The sequence below is a fragment of the Bombina bombina genome, chromosome 6 (genome assembly GCF_027579735.1).
Source record: "Bombina bombina isolate aBomBom1 chromosome 6, aBomBom1.pri, whole genome shotgun sequence".
Lineage (NCBI taxonomy): Eukaryota > Metazoa > Chordata > Amphibia > Anura > Bombinatoridae > Bombina > Bombina bombina.
In genome coordinates this window covers 778,636,278-778,659,903 of record NC_069504.1, presented here as the reverse complement: position 1 = coordinate 778,659,903, position 23,626 = coordinate 778,636,278, and the positions used below count along the sequence as shown (strand labels likewise).

The 23,626-nt window shown below is 39.6% G+C and overlaps 1 protein-coding gene across 2 annotated transcripts in view; it reads left to right on the top strand.

The window, feature by feature from the left end:
* TACC1 (transforming acidic coiled-coil containing protein 1) overlaps positions 1-23,626 on the top strand; it is a 280,191-nt gene that overhangs the window by 46,641 nt on the left and 209,924 nt on the right. For both annotated transcript variants that reach the window (XM_053718086.1, XM_053718085.1), the window contains exon 3: positions 13,631-14,342. In XM_053718086.1, coding sequence (XP_053574061.1) covers positions 13,631-14,342 — 712 coding nt within the window. The remainder of the gene's footprint in view (positions 1-13,630; positions 14,343-23,626) is intronic.

The window sequence follows — 23,626 nt, the reverse complement described above, 5'->3', positions numbered from 1 at the left end:
AAACTGCCAAAATAGGCCCCTCCCACCTCCCTCGATGTTATGGGGCCTAAAAGAAACACCACAGAGTGTTTCTTAAACTAGCCATGTGGGTTAATAACCCTTAAACAAGCCACAAAGACCCCTTAAAGTCCCTCAAAAAAACGTTTTATTTGTAATTAAACCAAAACGTTTTTTCCTATTAGTGTCACCAGTAACTATGAGCCCTTTATGCAAGCTTGGATTCCTCTTTTACTGAATACAGCTTACCTTTCCCTCATGGGGATATTGCCAGCCTTTTCTAGAAATAAGTCTGTCTAGAAAAAAATAGACTGAACATACCTTAATGCAGTTTAGCCTGCAAACTGTTCCCCCAACTGAAGTTTTCCTGTACTCTTCAGCCCTTGTGAGAACAACAGTGGATCTTAGTTACAAAATGCTAAGATCATCATCCTCCTTGCAAAAATCTTCATCCCTTTTCTGCCAGAGAGTAAATAGTACACACCGGTACCATTTAAAATAACAAACTTTTGCTTGAGAAAATAAAAACTAACATTTTTGTCACCACACTCCCTTTGCCCTTCCTAGCAGTTAAGCAGGCAGAGAGAATGACTGGGGGGTGGAGCTAAGGGAAGAGCTATATTGACCGCTCTGCTGTGGGTGCTCTCTCTGCCACTTCCTGTAGGGAAGGAGAATATCCCATAAGTATGGATGAATCCGTGGACTCAATACATCTTACAAGAGAAATATATATTGTAACTGCAACTGCAGAACAAAAGAGGTCTAAAGCTGTACCTCGAAGTCACAGGCTACTTAGCTGACGAAGCTTCAGCCACAATGCCTGGCTGCTAGAACAGTCAAGTCTAGAAAAACGGACGTTGCTCTAAATGAACAATAAAACCTCCAGCTTCTTAACTATGTCAGAAAGAAAGCTAGATTATCTCTGCAGAGATCTAATATCTCTAAAATAAAGTAGAAAGTTCCCTTCTACTAAGGCCACCGTGCATTTCAAGAGAGACAGTGACAGGAAATCCTTAAAAGCACGTGAGACAGGGAGAAATGTCCCCAGATTCTCTATAAACATTCCTGTGAACATCTCACAGCATGTCTAGAACCCTTCCACAGAGGAAAGAAAATATAGAACTGATAAAGTTCACAAAACTCTGAAGGAATGACAATAGGGAATCGGTGTCGTCCAGTCAGCTAAGACCTCCTGACAATATAAGAGGCTTTGAAGCAACCAACTGAAGGATACCACTTCATTAACAGATGAAGGAATTAAACTGTCCAGATCTGAGATTTCAGCCTCAAACTACCGGCGAATCCTCCTCATTAACTTAGAGGACAAACCTGCGTAGCAGCATGTGGAGCAGAAACCCTCTAATCTGAGATTTTAAATGTCCTCTTGCCTTTTCCCTGTATGAAAGGAAAACAGACCAAGCCACAGATACCGCAGAAGATATCTGAGCTTGCAATTTGTGTATGCAAATACACTCCTCCAGGAGTTTGAGAGGAACCGCAGGGCACTTCATGTGACCCCATAGAGGCTTGGGACGTAAAAGTAGAAAGCCGTGACAGTGCCTTAACAGCATCATCCTGGGAGACATGAAGTTCAAACAAATCTGTACATTTAATAGCATTTGCTAGACCAGAGGTACAGAAAAAATAAATATTTAAACTAATTCATAGGTGCACAAGACTCTCAAAGAAAATCTTTATCTCTATAAAGATTTAAAGTAATAATGAAGGACAGATGTGCAATAAAACAGATTATACCTCCAGAGCCAATACACCTTTTTAATGATTCAAATACATTAATTCTGATAATAAAATATAATTTTATTAAACAGAGTTCCCAGCCCATATGATCCCTATTGGGACCTAATGTCAACTCTTATTGAAATACGGGCACTCATTTATGTGCTGTCCATAGCTGCTGCATTCTACAACTACAGCGCTTAGATGTTGAGAGAGAGGGATCTATGCCAAACATTCTCAACAGACAAGCAACCATTACTCCGCTCTGTTCCCATGTCCGGAAAAGAAGGCGGAGTCCCCTGAAACCCGGTAAGGTCTAAAAATGGCGTTGCTCCTCTTTCGAGAAGAATAGGGTGGGCCTACAAAATGGCATGGCGTGAAGTGCTTCACTCTGCCGAAAAAAAACCCTCCAAACACACGAGGAGTTCCTGTAGCAAAAAAACACAACCATATTTCTTTTTGCTAGACTGGAATTAAACTACATTACCCCCTTGTGTAAAATGACATCGCTATCTATGCTTCACTCCGCAACAGTGTGACATTTTTCTAGCCCCATAGGAATGGCGCCAAACAGAAACCGCACTCTCCTAAGAGTCCCTGACATAAACAAACATAAGGGACCGAGGTGGGGCTGCTAAACAAACAGAAAACTAAAAGCAGCGGTACATAAATCATCTCAGAGGAAATAATAATTCTCCCTTCCCATGGAACTGTAACCATAGGAGTACCAGGAATAGATAGAAAACTTTCAAAAAGTTAATAAAATGACTTAAAAGTACAGTTTGAACTCCATAGACGGTTAACCCCTTCCATGAAGTGGATTCACCCCTAAGTCTCCATTCACATGCCATTAAAGTGCCTATACACTGCCATACTTATCCTTCATAAGGATATTTGTCCCACATTAAGAGCAGACAGGGCTTAACCCCTTCAGTACCAGCCTCCTAGCCCCAGAAAACAAAAAGACACTTACCTGCAGTCTTGCTGTCCGGCAGGAGGACGACTTACAAAGCTTGAGAGGATGCCACTCCTCACAGAGACCTGTAACCAAAGAAAGGATAGAGTAAACCTACTCATACTTTCTATAGCAGAGCAGCAACATGTTAGGAACTTGTGGAGGAGGCTTCACTGCGTTTTGCTAACTGCTTTAAAGCCACCACTGCCCTGCGGAAGAGACTAATGTGGAGTACGGCTATACCCAGCAGATAAGGGAAGATCAGAGCAAGCTTGCCCAAGCTTCCAAAATACTCTTGATAGGTGCAAGGAGGTGGTGAATGTTTAGGTGTCTGTCAATGATTCTTCTAAGGCAAAGAGAATGACTGGGGTTTGTGGGTAGGTAAGTGATACTTAACAACTTTGCTGTGGTGCTCTTTGTCTCCTCCTGCTGGCCAGGAGTGGTATTCACAACAGTAATTGATGATCCCGTGGAGTCACCGTGTTATTAGAAATAAATAAATTTAACCAAGTTTTTCTTTAAGGGACAATGTCTGACAGTATATTGATACAGAATATGTGTGCACTTATGCAGTACATGTATATATGTATTTTCCACCTTGTTTGTGAGGAAAATTAAAGAAAATTACATTTATTGCTCTATAGAGCATTTGTGTGTGAAATTATCTTTTCTTATAAAGTATTCCTTTATATTTTTTTAAAGTGCTTACTTAAAGGGGCAGTCAAGTAAAAAAAAACAAAAAAACTTTCATATTTCAAATAGGGCATGTCAAATAACTTTCCAATTTACTTTTATCACCAATTTTGTTTTGTTCTCTTGGTATTCTTAGTTGAAATCTAAACCTAGGGGGTTCATATGCTAATTTCTTAGACCTTGAAGGCCGCCTCTGCATTTAACTGTTTTTCATTACTAGAGGGTGTTAGTTCATGTGTTTCATATAGATAACATTGAGCTCATGCATGTTAATTTACTGAGGTTTGAGCACTGATTGGCTAAAATGCAAGTCTGTTAAAAGAACTGAAATAAGGGGGCAGTCTGTAGAGGCTTAGATACAAAGTAATTACAGAGGTAAAACGTGTATTATTATAACTGTTGGTTCTGAAAAACTGGGGAATGGGTAATTAAGGGATTATCTATCTTTTAAAACAACAATTCTGGTGTTGACTGTCCCTTCAGTGGAAACCTCTAAATTATATGTGACATTAGAATTATCAAGTAAAAGGGATTAAATACAACTACTAAACTAATAATTTTATTTAATTGATATATAATTTACTGAACGCTCTACCTGTTTATAGTAATCTGATATGATTTTACATTACATAATATCAATGTAAAGAAAAAAGATGGCATTGAAAAACCTAATCCTATCAAAATATAGCCAGACCTATATAGAATATTTTGTGCAAACCAAATGTATACATATATTTTAATGTGGCCCGATTCTATCATTACCAGCGGACAAATATAAAGTCCCCTATCTAGATTTACTTCTAGTAGAGCCCTATCTACATTTTGTGCATATATGCTTAAAGAGACGGTAAAGTAAAATTACATGCCCTATTTGAATCATGAAAGTTTTTTTTTTTTTAAACAACTTTCCAATTTACTTTTATCACCAATGTTGCTTTGTTCTTTTGGTATTTTTAGTTGAAAGTTAAACCTAGGAGGTTCATTTTCTAATTTCTTAGCCCTCGAAGACTGCCTCTAATCTGAATGCATTTTGACCACTAGAGGGCATTAGTTCATGTGTTTCATATAGATAACATTGAGCTCATGCACGTGAAGTTACCCTGGAGCGATGACTGATTGGCTAAAAAAAAGAACTAAAATAAGGGGGTAGTTTGCAGAAGCATAGATACAAGATAATCACCAAGGTAAAAAGTGTATTTCTATAACAGTGTTGGTTATGCAAAACTGGGGAATGGGTAATAAAGGATTATCTTTCTTTTTAAACAACAAAAATTATGGTGTTGACTGTCCCTTTTAAAGAACCACAATATAGCTACAATTCCTTCTTTCCCAAGAACAGTAAGAATAAAACCAGGGTTGTGATATACATTTTAAATGTTAACAGAACAAAAAGTTGAGGAACCACTGCTATAGTAGGCAAAAATAGACTTTCATCAGAGAAACTTACTCTAATAAAATACTACTACTAATTAGTATTGCTATTTACAATTTGCAAATAAAAATGTTTCGGCTGTTGAATCATTGTTAAAATCAGATTCCAATATTTAGTGAGTGAAGGTGGTGATAAATAACTGTCGCTGATCTAAAGCACCGCTAACATAACACCTTGGTTGTAAAAGAGTAATCTACATACCATTTAGCCCCTTCTTAATTAACACTAACAGTGTCTTAGGGCGCGTTTAGAAAATGTATAGGCATTGTGCCAGAGGAGTCCCCTGGGTTACATTCTTCGTTTCACGGTCCCCTAGCTAGCTTTGAGCACTGACAGCTGTCGTCTTTTGATTGTTAGGAATTTTGAAAATAGCGGCTCGTGGGTATGACGTCGCATAACAAGGGTCTGTTTCAGCTGACTGGGCTTCCGGAAGCTGGAGTAGAGTCATTCTTCTCAGTGCATTCAGTATCAGCCACAATATTCTAATCAGTATTATATAAAATGTTAAATCCACAGAACACCAGCGAGTCAGGACAAATAGCGCTTTTGGATAAAAAAAGTTATAGTTTATTTCATTGATACACAAAAGCTTAAAATCCAAAAAGTAACATCAGCTGATCCTAATACGTCTTACGCGTTTCGGCCCCTTGGCCTTATTCATAGACATATAGAATGTCTACAATAATCTATAAAAGCTAATTAGAGCTGCATCTACATTTTATAGTACTGGATTTTATACCTGCATGGAACTTATTTTTCATATTAAATTTTAATCTGTAAAATATTAATTTTGTTGTAATATTTTTGACAAAAATTGCTGGAACTTCTTACAATAAGATCACTTTTCCTAAAGACAAGCAATTCCATTCACTGGGATGTTTGTGCGACGAGGCCGTGTATACTGTATCCCGCAAGTAACTTTGGGTCGTTCTCTCGGCTGCTTGTTGGCTTTGCTGCCTGAGCTATAAAACCTATAGCCGCTGCTTTGCAAACAAATCCCTGCTGTGGTCTGCTTGCCCGCAGCAGGGCTAAATGTAAAAAACACAAAACACATACCCTGCGCCCAGAACTGCATGTCCCGGGCGTCTGTCTATAGGAATTGCGCATCATTGTAGTATTAATTTATTTTACCACTATTCGCTACTTATTTTCAATGCAGTCTCATAAAGTGCCTAATCTGTTCCCTCACAGTATTTAAAGGTATATGTTACCCATTTGCTAAATCATTTGAAAATGATGACGCATAATTGTATAAAGTTGACAATCACATCTCTATGCCAAAAAAGGAAGATTTTTTTTTTTTTTACCTTTAAAAATTCTTAAGCTCACCAGAGTTCACACTTTGCATTTCTGTGACTCTCATGGGATTTCAGGGAAATCTTGTGAGATTTCATAGTAAACTTGCTTGAAAGGTTTTAAAATTTTCCAAAAAAAAAGTTTATTTATAAAGTATTGCATATTGAACACCATTATGGAACTAAAGTTCATTTACTTTTAACCAAAACAAAGCTTCTTTATTATAAAAAAAAAAAAAGTCTAAAGATTTTTTTCCTCTTAAAGGGACATGAAACCTCAAATTTTTCTTTCATGATTTAGATTGAGAATACAATTTAGTATTTTTTTATTTTTTTCCAATTTAGTTTAAATACACCCCCTCACCACACCCACAATTCAGTTTTACAAACTTTGTCTCCTATGGAGGTGGTGAAGTAAGTTTTGTGCTAAGATTTCTACATTGATATTCGCTTCTCAGCATTTTGAAGCCTAATTCCTCTCAGTACAGTGAATGTCAGAGGGATGTAAAGGGAGTATCACCTATTGAATGCAATGGTTTTCCTCACGGGAGATCTATGTCATAGGTTCACTGTTATCGGTCGTAGAGATTCATCTCCTACCTCCCTTTTCAGATCTACAATATACTATCATATTCCATTACCTCTACTGATAACCGTTTCAGTACTGGTTTGGCTATCTGCTATATGTGAATGGGTGTCTTTTGGTAAGTATGTTTTCATTACTTAAGACACTCTCAGCTATGTTTTGGCACTTTATGTATTTATATAAAGTTCTAAATATATGTATTGTACTTATATTTGCCATGGTTCAGGTTTTCAGTATATTTCCTTTTGCAGACTGTCAGTTTCATATCTGGGAAATGCTTTTTTATGAAAATTTATTTCTTACCTGGGGTATAGTCAGTCTCTTTTTCAAATTGACTGTCTTTTAAAATTCGCAGGCAGAATTAGGCATACATTCCTATTTGCCTCTTGCCTTTTTCTATGTCAGAGGGCTATGCTGTTTGCATTTTTCTCCCATTCCTGAAACTGCCATACAGGTATACCTCACTTTACAGCGCTTCTTTAAGGCGGTTTTCACTTTACAGCGGTGCTCCGGTCCCTAACCCGCTGTATGAGCGGGGTATACCTGTATAAGTAAATTGATCATTTTGCTTTATATGTTGTTTTTTTATCTTACATTTGCAAGATGTCTCAATCTGTTCCTGTCTCAGAATTCACTGTTGGATCCCTGCTGCCTGATAACAGTTCTACCAAAGCTAAGTGCATTTGTTGTAAACTTGTGTAGATTATACCTCCAGCTGTTGTTTGTAATAGTTGTCATGATAAACTTTTACATGCAGAAAATCTATCCATCAGTAGTAGTTCATTACCTGTTGCTGTTCCCTCAACATCTAATGCACAAGATATACCTGTAAATTTAAAATAATTTATTTCTGATTCTATTCAGAAGGCTTTGTCTGCTATTCCGCCTTCTAATAAATGTAAAAGGTCTTTTAAAACTTCTCATAGAGTTGATGAAATTTCAAATAACCGGCAACATACTGATTTATCCTTCTCTGATGAGGATCTATCTGATTCAGAAGATCCTGCCTCAGATATTGACACTGACAAATCCTCTTATTTATTTAAAATGGAGTATGTTTGTTCTTTATTAAAAGAATTGTTGATTACATTGGATATGGAGGAAACTAGTCCTCTTGATATTAAAACTAGTAAACATTTAAATTCTGTTTATAAACCTCCTGTGGTTATTCCAGAGGTTTTTTTCCAGTTCCTGATGCTATTTCTGATATGATTTATAAAGAATGGAATAGGCCTGGTACTTCTTTTATTCCTTCTTCAAGTTTTAAAAAATTGTATCCTTTGCCAGCAGTTAGTTTTGGGAAAAGATCCCCAAAGTTGATGGGGCTATCTCTACTCTTGCTAAACATACTACTATTCCTACGGAAGATAGTACTTCTTTTAAAGATCCTTTAGATAGGAAACTTGAATCTTATCCAAGGAAGGCTTATTTATATTCAGGTCATCTTCTTAGGCCTGCAATTTCTTTGGCTGATGTTGCAGCTGCTTCAACTTTTTGGTTGGAAACTTTAGCGCAACAAGTATCGGATCATGATTTGTCTAGCATTGTTAATTTGATTCAACATGCTAATAATTTCATTTGTGATGCCATTTTTGATATCATCAAAATTGATGTTAGATATATGTCTTTACCTATTTTAGCTAGAAGAGCTTTGTGGCTCAAATCTTAGAATGCGGATATGACTTCTAAGTCCAGATTGCTATCTCTTTCTTTCCAAGGTAATAAATTATTTGGTTCTCAGTTGGATTCAATAATTTCAACTGTCACTGGGGGGGAAGGGAGTTTTTTTGCCTCAGGATAAAAAACCTAAGGGTAAATCTAAAGCTTCTAACCGTTTTCGTTCCTTTGGACATAATAAGGAACAGAGATCTAATCCTTCCCCAAAGGAATCTGTTTCCAATTGAAAGCCTTCCTCAAATTGGAATAAATCCAAACCATTTAAGAGATCAAAGCCAGTCCCCAAGTCCGAATGAAGGTGCGGCCCTCATTCCAGCTCAGCTGGTAGGGGGCAGATTAAAATTTTTCAAAGATGTTTGGATCAATTCGGTCCAAAATCATTGGATTCAGAGTATTGTCTCTCAGGGGTACAGAATAGGATTCAGAGTAAGACCGCCTGTGAGAAGATTTTTTCTGTCACTCATTCCAGCGAACCCAGTAAAGGCTCAGGCTTTCCTGAAGTGTGTTTCAGACCTGGAGTTATCAGGGGTAATCATGCCAGTTCCGTTTCAGGAACAGGGTCTGGGGTTTTATTCAAATCTATTCATTGTCCCAAAGAAAGAAAATTCATTCAGACCAGTTTTGGATCTAAAGATTTTGAATCGATATGTAAGAATACCAACTTTCAAAATGGTGACTATAAGGACTATTCTGCCTTTTTTTCAGCAAGGGCATTATATGTCCACAATAGACTTACAGGATGCATATCTTCATATTCCGATTCATCCGGATCACTATCGGTTCCTGAGATTATCTTTTCTAGACAAGCATTACCAATTTGTTGCTGTTCCTTTTGGCCTAGCGACAGCTCCAAGAATCTTTTTTCAAAGGTTCTCGGTGCCCTACTCTCTGTAATCAGAGAGCGGGGTATTGCGGTGTTTTCTTATTTGGACGATATCTTGGTACTCGCTCAGTCTTTATGTTTTGCAGAATCTCACACGAATCAACTAGTATTGTTTATTCAAAGACATGGTTGGAGGATCAATTTACCAAAAAGTTCTTTCTTTGATTCCTCAGACTAAGGTAACCTTTTTAGGTTTCCAGATAGATTCAGTGTCCATGACTTTGTCTCTAACAGACAAGAGACATTGGATATTGGTTGCAGCCTGTCGGAACCTTCAGTCTCAGTCATTCCCTTCAGTAGCTATGTGCATGGAAGTTTTAGGTCTCATGACTGCAGCATCGGACGCGATCCCCTTTGCTCGTTTTCATATGAGACCTCTCCAGCTTTGTATGCTGAACCAATGGTGCAGGGATTATACAAGGATATCACAATTAATATCCTTAAATCCCAATGTTCGACTTTCTCTGACTTGGTGGTTAGATCACCATCGTATAATTCTAGGGGCCTCTTTCGTTCGTCCAACCTGGACTGTGATCACAACAGATGCAAGTTTTTCAGGTTGGGGAGCTGTTTGGGGATCTCTGACAGCACAAGGGGTTTGGAAATCTCAAGCAGCGAGATCGCCAATCAATATTTTGGAACTCCGTGCAATTCTCATGGCTCTTCAGTTTTGGCCTCTGTTGAAGAGAGAACCGTTCATTTGTTTTCAGACAGACAATATCACAACTGTGGCATATGTCAATCATCAGGGTGGGACTCACAGTCCTCAAGCTATGAAAGAAGTATCTTGGATACTTGTTTGGGTGGAATCCAGCTCCTGTCTAATTTCTGTGGTTCATATCCCAGGTATAGACAATTGGGAAGCGGATTATCTCAGTCGTCAGACTTTACATCCGGGAGAATGGTCACTCCACCCAGATGTGTGTTCTCAAATTGTTCAGATGTGGGGACTTCCAGAAATAGATCTGATGGCATCTCATCTAAACAAAAAACTTCCCAGGTACCTGTCCAGGTCCAGGGATCCTCAAGCGGAAGCAGTGCATGCATTGACACTTCCTTGGTGTTATCAACCTGCTTATATTTTCCCACCTCTAGTTCTTCTTCCAAGAGTGATCTCCAAGATCATCATGGAGCAATCGTTTGTGCTGCTGGTGGCTCCAGCATGGTCTCACAGGTTTTGGTATGCGGATCTTGTTCGGATGTCCAGTTGCCAACCTTGGCCACTTCCATTAAGAAAAAAAAATAGCAAGAGGGTGACAGCAAATTCCAATATAAATTTATTAAATGAGACACAAATAGGGCAATGTTTCGGGACTTTATCCCTTAGTCATGCAATGCCTAACACCCAAAACGTTGCCCTATTTTTGTCTCATTTAAAAAATTTATATTGGAATTTGCTGTCACCCTTTTGCTATTTTTTATATGTATCTTTGGGCTTAGGCAGTGGCCCTTGGGTGACTTGCAATATCAAGCTAGAGTGCTAAAATATCTTCATTGATACACTTCCATTAAGGCCAGACCTTCTATCTCAAGGTCAGTTTTTCCATCAGGATCTCAAATCATTAAATTTGAAGGTATGGAAATTGAACGCTTAGTACTTAGTCATAGAGGTTTCTCTGACTCGGTGATTAATACGATGTTGCAGGCTCGTAAATCTGTTTCTCTAAAGATTTATTATCGAGTTTGGAAGACTTACATTTCATGGTGTTCTTCTCATAAATTCTCTTGGCATTCTTTTAGAATTCCTAGAATTTTACAGTTTCTTCAGGATGGTTTGGATATGGGTTTGTCTGCAAGTTCCTTGAAAGGACAAATCTCTGCTCTTTCTGTTTTATTCCACAGGAAAATTGCTAAACTTCCTGATATTCATTGTTTTGTACAGTCTTTGGTTCGTATCAAGCCTGTCATTAAATCAATCTCTCCTCCTTGGAGTCTTAATTTGGTTTTGAAGGCTTTACAGGCTCCTCCATTTGAGCCTATGCATTCTATGGACATTAATCTACTTTCTTGGAAAGTGTTGTTTCTTTTGGCCATCACTTCTGCTAGAAGAGTTTCTGAATTATCTGCTCTTTCTTGTGATTCTCCTTTTCTGATTTTTCATCAGGATAAGGCAGTTTTGCGGACTTCATTAACATCCTTACCTAAGGTTGTGAATTCTAACAACATTAATTGAGAAAATGTTGTCCCTTCTTTGTGTCCTAATCCTAAGAATTCTTTGGAGAGATCTTTACATTCTTTGGATGTGGTGAGAGCTCTGAAATATTATGTTGAAGCCACTAAATATTTCAGGAAGACTTCTAGTCTATTTGTTATCTTTTCTGGTTTCAGGAAAGGTCAGAAGGCTTCTGCCGTTTCCTTGACATTGTGGTTAAAGGTTTTGATTCATCAAGCTTATTTGGAGTCGGGTAAAGCCCCGCCTCAGAGAATTACAGCTCATTCTACTGAATCAGTTTCCACTTCTTGGGCTTTGAAGAATGAAGCTTCAGTTGATAAGATTTGCAAAGCAGCAACTTGGTCTTCTTTGGATACATTTACTAAATTCTACCATTTTGATGTATTTGCTTCTTCGGAAGCAGTCTTTGGTAGGAAAGTTCTTCAGACAGCTGTTTTAGTTTGATTCTTCTGCTTATGATTTAAGTTTTTGTTTTTTGAGAATAAACTTATATTTGGGTTGTGGATTAATTTTTTTGAGCGAAATGGCTGTTATTATTTTATCCCTACCTCTCTAGTGACTCTTGCGTGGAGTTCTACATCTTGGGTATTGCTATCCCATACTTCACTAGCTCATGCACTCTTGCCAATTACATGAAAGAAAACATAATTTATGTAAGAACTTACCCGATAAATTCATTTCTTTCATATTTGCCAGAGTCCATGAGGCCCACCCCCTTTTTTATGGTGGTTATGATTTTTTTGTATAAAGCACAATTATTTCCAAATTCCTTTGTTGATGCTTTTTACTCCTTTCTTTATCACCCCACTACTTGGCTATTCGTTAAACTGAATTGTGGGTGTGGTGAGGGGTGTATTTATAGGCATTTTGAGGTTTGGGAAACTTTGCCCCTCCTGGTAGGATTGTATATCCCATACGTCACTAGCTCATGGACTCTTGCCAATATGAAAGAAATGAATTTATCAGGTAAGTTCTTACATAAATTGTTTTATTATCAAATTAGCTTTGTTCTCTTGTTATCCTTTGTTGAAGAGATATCTAGATAGGTAGTGTACACTGTCTGGAGAACTACTTGAAAAGAAATAGTGCTGCCATCTAGTGCTTTTGCTAATGTATAAATTATTTGCAAAACTGCTGCCATAAAGGGCTGCAGACACGTGCACACTCCTGAGCTTACCTTCCTGCTTTTCAACAAAGAATAACAGGAAAACAAAGACAATTTGATAATATAAGTAAATTAGAAAGTTGTTTAAAATTGTATGTTTTATCTGAATCATCAAAGAAAAATGTTGTTTTATGTCCCTTTTAAACAGCCCACCAGGGAAGACTGCTGTGCCAGTTAAAAATCATGCGGCCAACCATATTGCAATAGGAAATGCCAGATTAGCATATTTAGTCCAATGAGTGATCTAGAACACATGTGCACTAGGGGAGAGAGAGAATTGCATGATCATTTGCTTTAGACAGTACCATCTGACAATATCGCCTCACATTATCCTAAGCGCAGGGGGATTAAAAAATACTTTTCACACTTATTTTTCACTGTTGGAGCTGTCTCTCAATAAGATTGACATAGGTGAGTGTCACAGCCTCTCAATGTGCATACACAGATTTGTGCACTTCCTATTCTATCTAGGTAGCCCACTGTGATAGGGCTCATATAACAAGTTTCATGGTGGGTTGTGAAAACTGATTGATTTTTGCAATAAAATTGCAGCAAACCGAGGAAAAAAATAGATAATAGAAGTTAATTTATTATTTGCAATACTCATCTCATACTTTGTAATATTATTATAACACATGTTTATTTAATTTCCCTTTAAACTGAGGAGGAAATTAAAGTGACTGTGGCTGCACATGTCAGATGCACAGTCCCTTGCACGTCCTGGGACTAACATCCTTATTGGATGTGTAAAGCTCCTTTATAATGGAATGTGGCTACTGAGGAAATGTAGAGGTAAAATATACTTTTTTCCATAGAGATGCTTGTGATATTTTCTAGTCAGATTTTTACAGATATGTTGCATCACTTTGAAGTGGTTCAACATTTGAGCATCATGTCCCTTTAATACATGCAAAGAATTTTCTGTACAATCTTTTGTTACATCTTTAAAGTGGCCAAAAAAACGTTGCTTGTTAATAAGGAATTTAAATTAAATCTCTTTGTATTTAACACTCCTTGTTTCTAATCTTTATTTACAGAATCACGTAAAAATGTATCAGAAATACTGGTGAAAGATGGTTTCAACATATCTGAAAAATTAAATTTTGAATTAGAAGAAACAAGACTACAAAAGTCTTACTGTGATTTGGATGAAAGTAGTTCCCCTGAAGTACCTGTCAGTGTTGAGTCTTCTACAACGAATGTTTTGAAGGGTGACGTATCAGAAAGCTCTGATGGGGAAAATGTTGGTTCTTATGATGAATCTGTTAACTCCCCTAAAAGTACACAAGTGGACAATATGAACATCATGGAGTTAGAGTTTCAGAGCAAGGATGAAAAAGATATCAACTACAATGCTCCATCCAAGATAAAAAATCAAAACTGTAAACTACCAGCTAAAAAACAGATGGACAATGACAATAAAACCTCTAACCAGAATCAGTTGGAAACTGTGACATCGCAGTCAATTTCTGTAGACCCAGATGTTATTCCAGTTACTAATTCCTACAACTTTAACCAAACTCTTTTGGATGATCCAAATTTCAATACATTTATGGGAAAATCGGCACTGCCTCCGACTCCTCCCTATGAAGCCTATGACTTAAAAAATGAGAAAAATGATATGGATTTATTTCATTCATCTAAAACTTTGTACAACTCAGAAGCAGACATAGTCCGTGAATCCAAGCCAAAGAAAGGGTCCAGAAATGCCAAGTCGTCTCCAAAAATGTCAAAATCTCATCTGATCACGTAGGTTTCTTAATATTTAATAAACTGGTTGACCCTTTTGAAGAAGGTAGTTTAATTTTTTTGGTTTTCAAATACACAAACCTTGTTGTCTGTTAAACTAAACTAGTTTGGCAAAACGGCTATTTTGTGTATAAATGCATTCCTCCTCTGGTTGAATTAACAAGGATTTTTTTTTTTTTTTTGGGAAATGCAGACTACAAAACATCTTCTCTCTTTAACAACTAACTGTGTGGTTTATTCAGAAGTTAGTGGACTTTATAATGGACTGCTGGCAAATTAACCATTATGTAATTAGTGAGGTGCCTGAAGCAGGCTATTTTTAATTGGTAACATACTGCCAAAACAAGCATTGCTTGGTTATCTCTGGTTATGATATGGACTTACTAAACCATAAGAGAAAGATTAGAATCTTGTTACCAATTAAAAATAGGCTGCTTCAGGCACCTCACTAACTACATAATGGTCAATTTGCCGGCAGTCCTTTATATAGTCCACTAACTTCCCAAAAAACCACAAGGTTAGTTGTTGAAGAGAGAAGATGTTTTGTAGTCTGCATTGCCATAACAAAAAATATATTTCAAATCATTTTAAAACTGTTATTCGTAACACATTTTACAAGGTTTTGCCAATCATAAGCATTTTAGGTATTATCTTGAAAAGCCTGATGGAATTCATGTTTTCTGTCTCCTTTGTTGTAACAAATTAGCGGAGGTTATAAATGGGCATGTGATCCAAGCTAACCAATCACTGTTTAGAATGTTAGTCTCGGGTAAATTTCTCCAAACTTAAAGGTGTAATAAATATACAAAATGTTATATAATTCTGCACATAGTAACATTATCTTAGCGCAAACTTTATGCAACATAATATTGCAGCTAAAATTTGGTTATAAAAGAGGATTTTTCAGACCGCTGCTCTTGCTCTACTGAGCGGGTCTGGTTTTCCCCCTGAGCGCATCTGGGCAGCTGTCTAGTCACAGCCTGGCCCGATCGCGCCATTACACTCAATGTAGCTCGCTCCCACTATCTGACAGAGCCAGGAGCGAGCTAGATTGAGTGTAATAGCGAGATCGGGCCGGGCTGTGACTAGACAGCTGCCCAGGTGCGCTCAGGGGGAAAACCAGACCTGCTCAGTAGAGCAAGATCAGCGGTCTGAGAAATACTCATCAGATTTTAGCTGCAATATTATGTTGCATAAAGTTTGTGATAAGATAATGTTATATAATTCTGCACTATGTGCAGAATTATATAACATTATTTTGTAGGCTTACTGCCCCTTTAATTAGCATTTTTGCACTATATATGTATTGCAACTAGGGTTGCCACCTTTCTTGGATGAAAATACTGGTTAATTAACATAAATTTGCAAAAATAATAAACAGTATAACTCAAAAACTAAAGCTGATAGGACTGATTTTAAATGCTCATTTGTTTATAACTAATATTCATCACAATCAGAAGAAGTTTCACTTTGACAGGGGCTTTCTTTCAATATTTATTCTTCATTTTCTACATTGACATGAACCTAAAAATAGCGGCCGTGTCGGTAAAATATCGGCTGGGTGGCAACCCTAATTGCAACTAAAGTTGCTAAAATTGAGAGCCTGTATTGTCATTTCCTGTTATGAGCTACATGATGCTATAGTATTGTTCATTAAACACACAGCTCACTATTTTCCTACACTCCCTAAGAAACTGTTTGTAGTACATGTACAGAGCCACCTACTCAGCTACCACTGGCTGTAATAGTACTAGCGGTGCAGAGTTCACTGCACACATCAAAGAAAGAAACAATTTTCTGTTTACATTAGTAGAAATAAAGTGTAGGGACACAAAAAAATGGAGCAGAAAACCCTGATAGATAGCCCTGATTCTCTGCAATTGTTTACAATTCCTGTGCAGCCTGGGTTACCTTGGCAACAAACTAGTCACTGCAGTGAGCGCAGCTGAAGTTTACATTACTTACACTGCTCCTTTACAAGTTGTCTTAGCTGCCTAAATACACTTTACTTAAAGGGAAACGAAACCCAAACAGTTTATTTTATGATTCAGACAGAGCATACCATTTTCAAAACGTTTTTCATTGACTTCTATTATCAAGTTTGCTTAGTTCTCATGATATTCTGTGTTTAAGAGATACCTAGGTAGGCATCTGGAGCACTAAATGGCAAAAAAATTGTGCTGCCATCTAGTGCTCCTACAAATAGATAACATTCTTGCAAAACTGCTGCCAAATAGTGCTCCAGAAATGGGCTGGCTCCTAAGCATACATCCCTGCTTTTCAACAAAAGATACAAAGAGAGAGAAAAATGTATAATAGAAGTAAATTAGAAAGTTGTTTAAAATTGTGTGCTCTATCTGTATGATGAAAGAAATAAAATTGTTTTATATAAAGAAATCAGAAATGGAATGAATCTGGTGCTGATAAGCTTTGGTATATACATAGTTCACAATTTAATATATCCCCCCCCTCTTCTAGACTTACAAAGACTTTATTAGTGATAACATGTCTGCTTTTCCTTTTGTTTCTCTGCATAGATAATTCTGTTTCAGTGCTGTAGCTTTTTCTCCAACATTGGTGTGTCCGGTCCACGGCGTCATCCATTACTTGTGGGAAATATTCTCCCCCACAGGGAAAGGCAAGGAGAGCACACAGCAAGAGCTGTCCATATAGCTTCCCCTCTGGCTCCGCCCCCCAGTCATTCTCCTTGCCGCTCTGAACAAGTAGCATCTCCACGGGGATGGTGAGGAGTTTGTGGTGTTAGTTGTAGTTTTTTATTCTTCTATCAAGAGTTTATTTTAAAATAGTGCTGGCTTGTACTATTTACTCTACAACAGAAAAGTGATGAAGATTTCTGTTTAAGAGGGCTATGATTTTAGCACAAGTAACTAAAATCCATTTCTGTTACCACGCAGGACTGTAGAAACCAGAGAACTTCAGTTGGGGGTAACAGTTTGCAGACTTATCTGCTTCAGGTATGACTAGTCTCCTTCTAACAACACAGGCTAATGCTAGATGACAGTCATTTTTCCCCTCAGAGAAAACGGTAAGCCATTTCTTCTGTTAAGTGTGATCAGTCCACGGGTCATCATTACTTCTGGGATATTAACTGCTCCCCTACAGGAAGTACAAGAGGATTCACCCAGCAGAGCTGCATATAGCTCCTCCCCTCTACGTCACTCCCAGTCATTCTCTTGCACCCAGCAACTAGATAGGTCGTGTGAGAGGACTATGGTGATTATACTTAGTTTTATATCTTCAATCAAAAGTTTGTTATTTTAAAATAGCACCGGAGTGTGTTATTACCTCTCTGGCAGAGTTTGAGGAAGAATCTACCAGAGTTTTGCTATGATTTTAGCCGGAGTAGTTAAGATCATATTGCTGTTTCTCGGCCATCTGAGGAGAGGTAAACTTCAGATCAGGGGACAGCGGGCAGATTAATCTGCAAGAGGTATGTAGCAGTTTATTATTCCGCTCGGGAGGTGCGTGATATTGTGGCGCCGAGTACATCTGGGCGGCCATTACAAATCACATTACAGGATATGGCTACTGTTATGACTGAGGTTTTGGCTAAATTACCAGAGCTAAGAGGTAAGCGTGATCACTCTGGGGTGAGAACAGAGTGCGCTGATAATATTAGGGCCATGTCAGACACTGCGTCACAGGTGGCAGAACATGAGGACGGAGAGCTTCATTCTGTGGGTGACGGTTCTGATCCAAACAGACTGGATTCAGATATTTCAAATTTTAAATTTAAACTGGAAAACCTCCGCGTATTACTAGGGGAGGTGTTAGCGGCTCTGAATGATTGTAACACAGTTGCAATACCAGAGAAAATGTGTAGGTTGGATAAATATTTTGCGGTACCGACGAGTACTGAGGTTTTTCCTATACCTAAGAGACTTACTGAAATTGTTACTAAGGAGTGGGATAGACCCGGTGTGCCGTTCTCACCCCCTCCGATATTTAGAAAAATGTTTCCAATAGACGCCACCACAAGGGACTTATGGCAAACGGTCCCTAAGGTGGAGGGAGCAGTTTCTACTTTAGCTAAGCGTACCACTATCCCGGTGGAGGATAGCTGTGCTTTTTCAGATCCAATGGATAAAAAGTTAGAGGGTTACCTTAAGAAAATGTTTGTTCAACAAGGTTTTATATTGCAACCCCTTGCATGCATTGCGCCGATCACGGCTGCAGCGGCATTCTGGATTGAGTCTCTGGAAGAGAACATTGGTTCAGCTACTCTGGACGACATTACGGACAGGCTTAGAGTCCTTAAACTAGCTAATTCATTCATTTCGGAGGCCGTAGTACATCTTACTAAACTTACGGCGAAGAATTCAGGATTCGCCATTCAGGCACGCAGGGCGCTGTGGCTAAAATCCTGGTCAGCTGATGTTACTTCTAAGTCTAAATTGCTTAATATACCTTTCAAAGGGCAGACCTTATTCGGGCCCGGGTTGAAAGAGATTATCGCTGACATTACAGGAGGTAAAGGCCATGCCCTGCCTCAGGACAAAGCCAAAGCCAAGACTAGACAGTCTAATTTTCGTTCCTTTCGTAATTTCAAAGCAGGAGCAGCATCAACTTCCTCTGCACCAAAACAGGAAGGAGCTGTTGCTCGCTACAGACAAGGCTGGAAACCTAACCAGTCCTGGAACAAGGGCAAGCAGACTAGGAAACCTGCTGCTGCCCCCAAAACAGCATGAATTGAGGGCCCCCGATCCGGGATCGGATCTAGTGGGGGGCAGACTTTCTCTCTTCGCCCAGGCTTGGGCAAGAGATGTTCAGGATCCCTGGGCGCTAGAGATAATATCTCAGGGATACCTTCTGGACTTCAAATACTCTCTCTTGGAGGAGAGAAATTTCATCTGTCAAGATTTGTATCCATCCAGACAAAGAAAGAGGCTTTTCTACGCTGCGTACAAGAGCTCTTGTTAATGGGAGTAATCCATCCAGTTCACGATGGAACAGGGACAGGAGGCCTCATTTTGGCACTTCAGTTAATTTCAAGGCAGTGCATGCAGTTCCATGTGAGAGGGTCCTGTGGCTCAGAAAGGGACTCCAGAAGGCTTATTTCTGTGGATGATTGACCCCTAAGAAAGGTAAAAGCTGCAGCAATGCTGTAAGCAGGGATTGTGGTGTATAAAAACGGTTAAATCCAACAATTAGCTCCGGTTTGCTTGTTTTAAGAGCTAGAGTCTCCATATTTGCTGTGCAATACTTTCTAAGCATTAAGACACTGGGGTCCAAATTTCAGAAAAATCGGATATTGCCTTCATAGTTTTTTGAACATTCAGAAATAAAGTGTGTCATTTTATTATTTAAAGAGACAGTAACGTTTTTGTTTAAAATCTTTTTTATTGCATTGTTTGCCTGCCTAAATCGGTTTAACATGTCTGTGCCATCAGATAACCTATGTTCTGTGTGTGTAGAGACAAATGTGGTTCCCCCTTTGAGTGTTTGTGATAATTGTGCCATAGCGTCCAAACAAAATGAGGACAGCTCTGTTACATTTCATAATGTTGCCCAATATGATTTATATAATGAAGGTAGTGGGGATAGTTCTACATCCTCTCCTTCTGTGTCTACACCAGCTTTGCCCGCGCAGGCGACACCTAGCGCGCCAGTGCTTATTTCTATGCAACAATTAACAGCAGTAGTGGATAATTCTATAGCAAATCTTTTATCCAAACTGCCAGCATTTCAGAGAAAGCGTGATTGTTCAGCTTTAAATACAGATAAAAGGGATGAACAATCAGACGCTGACGATGCTTTATCTATTTTACCCTCGCATCAATCGGAATTGGCTGTGAGGGAAGGGCTGTGAGGGAAGGGCTGTCTGAGGGTGAAATTTCAGACTCAGGAAAAATTTCTCAACAGGCAGAACCTGATATAGTAGCATTTAAGTTTAAGCTAGAACATCTCCGCGCTTTGCTAAAGGAGGTATTAGCTACTCTGGATGACTGTGATTCTATGGTAGTACCAGAGAAGTTGTGCAAATTGGACAAATTTTTAGAGGTTCCAGTGCACGACGACGCTTTTCCAATACCCAAAAGGGTAGCGAACATAGTGGAAAAGGAGTGGGAGAAGCCAGGTGTACCCTTTGCCCCACCTCCTATATTTAAAAAAAAATGTTTCCCATAGTAGACCCTAGAAGGGACACATGGCAGACGGTCCCGAAGGTTGAGGGAGCTGTTTCAACACTAGCGAAGCGCACCACTATTCCTATAGAGGACAGCTGCGCTTTCAAAGATCCTATGGATAAAAAATTGGAAGGATTGCTTAAAAAAGATTTTTGTTCAGCAAGGGTTCATCCTTCAACCAGCTACGTGTGTTATTACTGTCACTTCAGCGGCGTCCTTTTGGTTCGAGGAACTAGAAAGGTCGCTCCAGAAAGAGACTTCCTATGAAGAAGTCATGGACAGAATTCACGCATTAAAATTAGCTAATTCCTTTATATTGGATGCCGCCTTTCAAATAACGAAATTGGCGGCGAAAAACTCAGGTTTTGCTATAGTAGCGCGGAGGGCGCTTTGGCTGAAATCCTGGTCGGCAGATGTGTCGTCCAAGACTAAGTTACTTAATATTCCTTTCAAGGGTAAGACCCTTTTTGGGCCGGAATTGAAGGAAATTATTTCAGACATCACTGGGGGTAAGGGCCATGCCCTCCCACAGGATAGGCCTTTTAAGGCTAAGAACAAGTCTAATTTTCGTTCCTTTCGCAATTTCAGGAATGGACCGGCTAATAACTCCACTGCCGCTAGACAAGAAGGTAACGCGGCCCAGCCCAAACCCGCTTGGAAGCCCATACAAGGCTGGAACAAGGGTAAACAGACCAAGAAACCTGCTGCTGCTACCAAGACAGCATGAAGGGGTATCCCCGATCCGGGACCGGATCTGGTAGGGGGCAGACTATCTCTCTTCGCTCAGGCTTGGGCAAGAGATGTTCCGGATCCCTGGGCACTAGAGATAGTCTCCAAGGGATACCTGCTAGAGTTCAAGGGACTTCCTCCAAGAGGAAGGTTCCACCTGTCTCGCTTATCTTCAGACCAGATAAAGAAACAGGCATTCTTACATTGTGTAAGAGACCTATCAAAGATGGGAGTGATAAACCCAGTCCCCTCCGGGGAACAAGGTCTAGGTTTTTACTCAAACCTGTTTGTGGTTCCCAAAAAAGAGGGAACTTTCAGGCCAATTCTGGATTTAAAGATATTAAACAAGTTCCTCAGTGTTCCATCCTTCAAAATGGAAACCATTCGGACAATCTTGCCCACAATCCAGCAGGGTCAATATTTGACTACCGTGGATCTAAAGGATGCGTATCTGCATATTCCAATCCACAAAACTCATCATCAGTTCCTGAGGTTCGCCTTTCTGGACAAACATTACCAGTTCGTGGCTCTTCCATTCGGTTTAGCCACCGCTCCCAGAATTTTCACAAAGGTGCTAGGGTCCCTTCTAGCGGTCCTAAGGCCGAGGGGCATCGCTGTAGCACCTTATCTAGACGACATCCTAATCCAAGCGTCGTCTCTTTCCAAAGCAAGGGCCCACACAGACATTGTGTTGGCTTTTCTCAGATCTCACGGGTGGAAGGTGAACATAGAAAAGAGTTCACTGTCACCGTCCACAAGGGTTCCTTTTCTGGGAACAATAATAGATTCTGTGGAAATGAAGATCTTCCTGACAGAAGTCAGAAAGCTAAAGCTTCTAAACGTTTGTCGAGTTCTTCATTCTATTCCTCAACCCTCCATAGCTCAGTGCATGGAAGTAATAGGACTAATGGTCGCAGCAATGGACGTGGTTCCTTTTGCTCGAATTCATCTAAGACCATTACAGCTGTGCATGCTCAATCAGTGGAATGGGGACTATACAGACTTGTCTCCCCAAATTCAAGTAGACCAGGTAACCAGGGACTCGCTTCTCTGGTGGTTGACCCAGGATCACCTGTCTCAGGGAATGAGTTTCCGCAGACCGGAGTGGGTCATCGTCACGACCGACGCCAGCCTCTTGGGGTGGGGCGCGGTCTAGGACTCCCTGAAAGCTCAGGGCCTATGGTCTCGGGAAGAGTCGCTTCTCCCGATAAACATTTTGGAACTAAGAGCAATATTCTATGCGCTCCTGGCTTGGCCTCAGCTAGCGGAAGCCAGGTTTATAAGATTTCAGTCGGACAACATAACGACTGTTGCGTACATCAATCATCAGGGGGGAACAAAGAGTTCCCTAGCGATGAAGGAAGTAACCAAGATTATCCAATGGGCAGAGAATCACTCCTGCCATCTATCTGCTATTCACATCCCAGGAGTAGACAACTGGGAGGCGGACTATTTGAGTCGTCAGACTTTCCATCCGGGGGAGTGGGAACTCCACCCGGAGGTCTTTGCTCAGTTAACCCAATTATGGGGCATTCCAGACATGGATCTAATGGCGTCCCGTCAGAACTTCAAGATTCCTTGCTACGGGTCCAGATCCAGGGATCCCAAGGCGACTCTAGTGGATGCATTAGTGGCGCCTTGGTCGTTCAACCTAGCATATGTGTTTCCACCGTTTCCTCTCCTTCCCAGGCTCATAGCCAGGATTCTGATAGCTCCTGCGTGGCCACGCAGGACTTGGTATGCAGACCTGGTGAATATGTCATCGGCTCCACCATGGAAGCTACCTTTGAGACAGGATCTTCTAGTACATGGTCCATTCGAGCATCCAAATCTAGTTACTCTGCAGCTGACTGCTTGGAAATTGAATGCTTGATTTTATCCAAGCGTGGGTTTTCGAATTCTGTGATAGATACTCTGGTCCAAGCCAGAAAACCTGTGACTAGAAAGATTTACCATAAAATATGGAAAAAATATATCTGCTGGTGTGAATCCAAGGGATTCTCCTGGAGTAAGATTAAAATTCCAAAGATTCTCTCCTTTCTCCAAGAAGGTTTGGATAAAGGGTTGTCAGCTAGTTCTCTAAAAGGACAGATTTCTGCTTTATCTGTCTTGTTACACAAACGACTGGCAGCTGTGCCAGATGTACAAGCTTTGGTTAGAATCAAGCCTGTTTACAGACCCATGACTCCTCCTTGGAGTCTAAATTTAGTTCTTTCAGTTCTTCAAGGGGTTCCGTTTGAACCTTTACATTCCATAGATATTAAGTTATTATCTTGGAAAGTTCTGTTTTTGGTTGCTATTTCTTCTGCTAGAAGAGTTTCTGAATTATCTGCTTTGCAATGCAATCCACCCTATCTGGTTTTGCATTCAGATAAGGTTGTTTTGCTTACTAAGCCTGGTTTTCTTCCA